At 38.8% G+C, this 7,721-nt stretch overlaps 1 protein-coding gene across 1 annotated transcript in view; it reads left to right on the plus strand.

Annotated features, from left to right (window-relative positions):
- The window catches only part of adcy2 (adenylate cyclase 2 (brain)), an 88,416-nt gene that overhangs the window by 47,825 nt on the left and 32,870 nt on the right, over positions 1-7,721 (plus strand). Inside the window, exons 10-13 of the mRNA XM_015385990.1 lie at positions 1,923-2,099; positions 2,172-2,212; positions 3,963-4,043; positions 4,798-4,867. Coding sequence (XP_015241476.1) covers positions 1,923-2,099; positions 2,172-2,212; positions 3,963-4,043; positions 4,798-4,867 — 369 coding nt within the window. The remainder of the gene's footprint in view (positions 1-1,922; positions 2,100-2,171; positions 2,213-3,962; positions 4,044-4,797; positions 4,868-7,721) is intronic.

The following is a 7,721-nucleotide window of genomic DNA, read 5'->3' on the forward strand; positions in this document are numbered from 1 at the left end:
TTACTTCCCATCTCTGGGTAGAATGGAATGAAAAAAGTGGTCCCTATGTCCTCCAGCAGCCTAAACCTATAGCAGGATAAATAAAGAAAACAGCTTAGTATAAACTAGCTATTTTATATATATGACAAAGGGACGTAGTGCCACGGAGCAGCATACAGTAAGATTATATATTGACAAATGACACAATATCTGCCCATCCCTGATTTACACAAGTTTTTTTTATTTATTTTAATAGCAAAGTGCAGAAGTTTTCCTTCACTTTAAATGAAAAATGAACCACGTTTCATTGATCTCTCATACCAATGGATTTATCCCTCTAGCTCTTTAAGAGAATCCTGAGAAGTTGTTTTTTTTAACCACAAAGACAACAGGAGAGATGGGTTAAATTATTTATTAATTAATGTTGATGTTCTGAATGTATCAGTAAAGGGGGGTTGTTTTTAGTATACAAATGAAAATAATTCTAAATTAATTTCTTTCTATATCCCTATAAAACATTTTACAGAGCATGCAAAAGGTTGCTGAACCCTGATCTTTTACATAAAATCTCGTTACGGAAATAGATTAAAATGTTTTCCCTTAATGTTATACAATGTGAGAAGAGTCAAGAGGCATGAATAGTTTTGCAAAGCAATGTGACCTATATGTGTTGATTTTGGGTAATCGTGATGAGACAAAGCAGCCAAAAACAGGAGCGTCCTGTTCATCTAGACGTGCTAGTCAAGGTTACACCCAAAGCCACAGACAAATAATCTCCACCTCATTCTGCTCCCGGACAATCCCTGGCCACTAATAAACACTGACAATGTCAAGTAGTGGAAAATAATGGAGTGTAGCAGTGACTAAATGTTATCAAATGTTGGCAGGTGTTTGGTCAGCCTCTCTCGGCTCAGAGAGGATTATGTTTACGGGTGCGCTCTGCGCTGGAGGCATTGTGAGAGGATTGTGACATTGTGCGGCTCCTCTTGACAAAACAGGACATTAAGGTCTGATTGGGGATATTTAAGGGACCTGACTCTTCTGTGAACTGTCTGCTGAGAACATCGCGTTTTTTTTTGTGTTGTTTTTTTTTTTCAGAATAATTCTCCTGACATCCGGAGCGTAGTCAGATTGTTTGGCTTGGCAACAGAAAAATCAAGCTTTAAGCAGAGCTCAAATTGGCCAAAATGCCCACTCTCTCTCTCTAAATAATGAGCAGGAAGACCTTTCCTTTTACTTCCTCTGGGCACAATCTGTTCAGTCCCCATTTAATCGGATAAATTCTGCTTATTTAAATGACTTATATTTAGCCCTGCTTTCTTTTAAATTCATCCTTCTTTTTCAGGCACAGCAGGATATGAGCAAGATCGTAATTAGTCGATTTTTGCAGATGTGAACTGAGATTTTTCTGTCTTCCAAGAAGTATTAGTACAGGGCTGCAGGTGCTCTCTGACATTTTCAATGAACCCGGTCCATACATGGTGCCTGTACCACAGAAGGTGTCATCTCTGCTGTCACTGTTATTAAGCATCACAGTTACGGCTGAAAATAGCCTCAGCCATTGCAGACTTTGTGTGTTTTATCTCTGGAAAGCGTGCAGAACGTGTTTTCTTCCTCTAGTCCCATCGCGCTCATAGTCTCCACCAGCAATTAGAACAGATCACCGCGAGGTACGGCTCTTCACGTGCCCCCAGATCCCCCGCCGAGTCAACTCAAGTGGTGCTCTCTTTGTTAGTAGAAAAACACTCTCGAAATAAATGCGTCACTGGTCGCTAAAAGTATTTCAAGTGGCTCAAAAACCCTGACAGAAAAGTCAAAGGTGTCAAAAACTGTCAAACGGCTATAGCTCCCTGAGCTTATTGACCTTCTCGCTTTTACACCCACTAAATCAGTGCGTTTTCACCTGACGGTTTTCTCTTTCTCTTGCCGGTGGGCCTTCCCAGACTGAAAGGCACAGCCCGCATTTAGGTCTGCGTTCCTGTCCCTCTCTGGATGGGGGGAAGACGAGGGCATCCGTCAGGATGACCCGATACCTGGAATCCTGGGGGGCAGCCAAACCCTTCGCCAACCTCCACCATCGAGACAGCATGACCGCAGACAATGGCAAGATCAACACCACAGTAGGTGATCTGTGTCTGTCTCGCCCTGTTTGCCTTCACCTCACCGGACATTGAATATGTTTCCTGTTCCAGGACGTTCCGATGGGGCAGTACTATTTCCAAAGACGAGAAAGGTGAGGCAGAGATTTTTCCTTTTCATGTCACACACAACAAGCATTCACACTATTTGGATTACAGACAATGTAAACAGTAACTTAAATGGGGTTTATTGTGACTAAATGGGATAATCCAACTGAAAGTAGTGCATAATTGTGAGGAGGAAGGAAGTAAAGATATGTTTGTTTTTCTTAATGTGTGCATTGGTATTCACCTTGTGCTCTAATGCTATTGAAGTCTAATTTTGTCTTAGTGCATTGATCTTTTGGGGGAAGGCCTCAGAGATCAAACTTTACCATGAAGGCAAGGCAAGGCAAAGGCAAGGCAAATTTATTTGTATAGCACAATTCAGTAAAAAGACAATGCAAAGTGTTTTACATGATTAAAATACAGGAAGATAAAACAGAATCAAAGCAAGTAGGAAAAAAAAAAAATAAACGAAAAATAAATAAATCAAATTAAAAATGCAGAAACAAAAAAAGAATATTAAAAACAGTTGGAAGTTTTTGTTAGATTACATTTATTTATTTGATGATTTTTTTTTTCCTTTTTTTTGTATGGAGAAGAAGAGGACTTTGTTTGAGCTAATTTTCCAGTATTTCATTTCTAATTATCTTTAAAGCTGTTAGCATTTGATCAAAAATTTCTCCTTGGGCAGTTGACAATTCCCCAGAACCTTGCCTTTTGTTCTACTACCATAGAACTGCAAAACCCTTCCCATTATCTACAGGTAATTTAACTCTGCCCGATATGCAATTTAACTCTGCCCGATACACACCAATCCTATGGTGCCAACCTGGATAACTGGGGGGGATCCCACTCTAGATTACCGACGTCTCAGTAAAATTAAGTACCTTCTTGTGGCACCTACAACCTTCCTCTCACTCTTAGAGAGAGCCTCACGTTCCTATGCGAGGTCTTTTGGAAAGCTGACAGGTCAGAGATAAAGTTATAGGGAAGTAGAAAGCTGGACTGAAAGCATTTCAAGCTTTGGACGATTCATACTTCAACTGGCACCACTGTTTTCCAGAATCATTCAACAGGAAGCAGCCAAAAGGCCGATGGTTTCTTTAGGAGTGGTAGAGAGATTTAAACCTCAGGTGGGAGACTCAGTTGTCAGGACAAGAATGCCTATAAAAGGGGACCAGAAGAAAACTAAAGCTTAAATGAAGTTATAAGAAGTAGTGTTTGCAGAACCCAGGTAGGAGATAGAGAAGTCAGACCAGATTAACATTAACTCTTCTGCAGAACAATTTAAATAGCAATGTGTGGGTTAGAATTAAGACCACCTCCTCATTGTCTAGCATAGTGGTGGTAGGCTTATGCAGTGGGAATTTTTGATTTACCAATGAATGGAATCTTGTTGCGACAGATGGACTTTTAAACATGGAACTCTTCAAAGAAATAAGAAACAGGGTTAGAAGTTTATCTTTGATCAGGACAACTACCCTGAAAAATGCTGCCAAAGCTGCCATATGGGTGTGTATGCCAAAGCCTATTCTTGTGGTAGAAAGTTTTAAAGCTATTTTGCAACACAGAACGTGAAAAAAGTCTCTAGATGTGCAAAAAAGGTAGACTTAAAAAGTGCGTTGAAAGATTGAAAGGATTACAAAATGCACACCACACTTTTCAAGATTCCCATCTTTGATTTTGCACAAACACCATGTTGATCGGTAACATTTAATCGCTAGGAAATTCACTGACATTTGTTGGCATTTCTTATCTTTGTCTGCCTTTAATGGCGTCCTTCTTTTCCTTAAACCCAAGATCCAAATCTCAGAGGAAGAGGTTTGAGGAGGAGCTCAACGAACGAATGATTCGCACTATTGATGGCATCAATGCACAGAAGTAAGCTCACTGTCTGCTGCTCTGTAACACTTGAACGTTTGTCTATGATAAGGCCTTGGTATGCAAAGGAAGATAAAAGTTAGTTTGCTACAGAACAGGAAGGAACTCTTTATGTTATCAATGCCACACTGCAAAAATGGTCTAGAAATAAGTGAAAATGTCTTCAATAAAGTGTATTTAATCTTAATAAGATATTTGCCAATGGAATGAGTATTTTTGCTCTTAAAATAGGATTGTTAGATGATATGCGCTTGAAATAAGACAATTGCTTTCTCTTATTTTAAAAGTAAATTGTCTTGTTCCATTGGCAGTGTCTCGCTTACCTCCTCAAAGAAAAAATACACTTATTTTAAGAAAATATTACTTATTCAGATCTTAATTTTTTGCAGTGCATGTTTGTTTTAGAGTCCTTTTAAAAAGTTTTTCAGGCAGAGATGTTCAGGCAAATGTCAAAAAAGAACTAAAACACATGTTAAGATATTAATTAATGCTCCGTAGTCTATTTTTATATATATATATTACATTTGTGTTTTTTAATTATGTCCTACAAATCACTCTATATCCACTAAAAGGGCCTAAACTACATCTCTGCATGACTAAACTTAACAATCCCATTTAAAATGTTGTTCATGGAGATTCAATCTTAGATGCAACCAAGGCTAAAGCCTCACCACCTACACTGTCTCTGTTGGTGAACAGGGTATCAGGAGGAATGACTTTTCCTCTGCTCTCTCTGCTTCGATTGTGTTTCCAGACAGTGGCTGAAGTCTGAAGACATCCAGAGGATCTCATTGTTCTTTCACAACAAAGCTTTGGAGAAAGAGGTAGGCGAAAGTGCACCTAACTGCAAACAGCTTCATCCGCAGCGGAAACAAATCATTGGCATAATAGAGAATAAATAAACTATTTGTCACAAAGACTCTGCAGGCTTGTCAAACTCCCCGATCAACCTTCTGCACTTTGAAACTTTATCCTGAAGTTATTTTGTTCTTGTAAACAGTTGAGTTATTTTTTTTCCCCCCCCGCCTTCCTAAAGTTTTCACAAAGCTATAAAGCTGTATTGTTTGTGGGATTTTATCTGCTGGGACAACATAAAGTACCTTATTCTTTTAACCTCAGCCTTTTGATTCTAACCTCAGTATGATTTAAAAACATTTAATTTTTGACATTTTCATATATGCTGCGACTCCCTTTCTGTTACGACCGTTAAACGAGGCCGTAAAAGTTGTAAAATTGATTTCTAAGTAGAAACCATAAAAGTTGGGTGTACATTTGAAATCTGTCACCTTGAGTCAGATCTGCAGAATCAGCACAATCACTGTTCTAAAGGCTGATTTTAAATTGGATTATCTATCAGATTTAGGTCTGGACTTTCACCTGATATAGATTGTATATGATCTTCTGATCAGGGTTGTTGTCCTGTTAGAAAGTGCTGCACTTTTAAGCCTTCTACAGCCAACTTTCTTCTTTTATACAACTGTGAGAAAAGCTCAATACCGCCATGTTTCACTGTGGGAATCATACGTAGTTTTCAGCAACACAAAGGGCCTAAATAAGGAAACCTGAAATGCTTTTGCGCAAACAAAAAATGCATGAAGTAGACAGTGATCTACAAAGTCTGCACATATAATGGATAAGGCATTGAAAACCAGTCAGATTTCATCCTACTGAATGAGCTACTGGCTGTTTGGCAGTGGCAGTAAAAGAAATATAAAGTTCTAAACATGGAGAATGAAAAATTAGAAGAATTATAAATAACAGGAAAAGATAATTATGTAAATGTCAAATAATTTACAGTGCATTCTACAGTTAGCATCTCAAGAAGTTAAAGGATTAAAAATCACTCATGAAGCCTGAAGATGCTGACTAATTCTGCTATGTTCTGCCTGTCTGACAGACATTAGCCTGGGAAGGAGAAGCAATCAGATGTACGCTGTGATTAATCAACTAACAGCTGGGTTTACCTCCACAAACTCCTCATAACGCCCACTAAACCTGAACTACTGCTTATTATAAATGCAGGCAGCATAACTACTTACTTTGTATGGAGCCCATTAAGAAACAGTGAGGGAGAAAACATTCCCTCTTGCCATAAGTCTGCAATTGAATGCGAACACAGAAAAAAATGAAGTCCCACCCCCCCTCATCCTTACTTAGAATATTGCTTTAAAGGGCCTTTGTCGTGAAAAATCTACTTTTTCAAGCTTTTAACTATCTTAATGCTATTCATTCAACAACATTTTTTACAAAGTGGTGTTTCACTTCATTTCTGCATGTCTGAAAAAAAAAACTTTTAAATTCCTCTACCTGAGCAGCAGCCACTCCCTGTCCTGGGTACAGAGCATGTGAGCGGTTTTCAATTCAAAGGCCGGAGCGAGGATTTTGCTCCAGTTAGCTCCGATGCGCTCACAGTGTCATTAAAAAATGTTGATTATAAAATATTTAAAATATAATTTATTTGGTTTAAGTGTGATTTTATTCGACAATTAATAATTAAATAGGAAAGGCGGGGCAATATGAATGGAGCAAGGTGTTACCTTCACAGCTGGGAAACAGTGCGATAATTTAACAGCCAGTTAAATGAGACGATACACTGTGTGTCTCAGGGTCTTGGCATAATTATATGAACGAAAAATGTCAGAAAATGCCTTCTCCTGAAAAATTGAGCGAGCGTGGAGCGCTTTCGCCGGAGCTACAGTAAAATTAAGGTGAGCGCGGAGTGGATTTTGACTGGAGTGTCCTGACGCAACTTGAGTGGAGGAGCGAATGAGCGAACATCCTCCTGAGCGGGGAGCGGGAATGGCGCGGTGCTCTGCTCTATTTGCCTGATCCGTCCGTTCTGCGCATGTGTGAATAGATATACATCCAGGTGTCCATAAATAATGTAATTATGGTACTAAAACTACTAAAAATCCTTAACTCCCTAAAGAATACTAATACACATCTGTAAAAAAAAACATTTATGACTTTTGTGAGACAGTTTTTATGCTTTTTACATTTTCTTCGTTAAACTGCTTTTCTGACGTCATCATCAAACATGCTCAGAGCAGTCTGGTAACATAAAATTAAACCATGTTTATCTGCATTTTAGTTGTTTCTTTCTTTAGATTATGCACTTTATAGCATAAGGTTAAAACGAAACAAAAACATAAAACTCAAAGAGACTAAATTTATGTTTAAATCCAAAGCTGAAAAAGTTGGCCACTAGAAGTAGTGCAGGATCCCATTTCTGTTGCAGATCGGGCAGAGACAGAAAGGATTTTAAGGAATTTATTTTCTCAGGAAATACATTATTGACCTTTAACACATTATACTTTAGTACGTTTTGGGGAGGAAAACGTCATTTAGGTATTTTACAAAATAAGATTGAGGACAACCCGGATGTATGCAAATGAGCTGATGGTGCATGTGCAGAATGGATCGTGGTTCCGGGACGGATCGGGTAGTGACAATGTTCACATGCTCTGACTGGGTAACAGGTAGTGGTGATTATTGCCCATTCACAAAGCGCCTACCCTGACCGAGCTGTGCCTGCTCAGCAAACAACATGCCAACATTTTCTGATGTTAAACAGAGCGTGGCCATTTCTGCTAAAAGTTGAGATTAGCACCTTTTGGCACCTAATCTACACAGTAACAGCAATGTTAATCATTAGGCAAAGGTGGTGGTGGTGGGGGG

This window comes from Cyprinodon variegatus, unplaced genomic scaffold (genome assembly GCF_000732505.1).
Source record: "Cyprinodon variegatus isolate N-32 unplaced genomic scaffold, C_variegatus-1.0 Scaffold354, whole genome shotgun sequence".
Taxonomy (NCBI): Eukaryota; Metazoa; Chordata; class Actinopteri; order Cyprinodontiformes; family Cyprinodontidae; genus Cyprinodon; species Cyprinodon variegatus.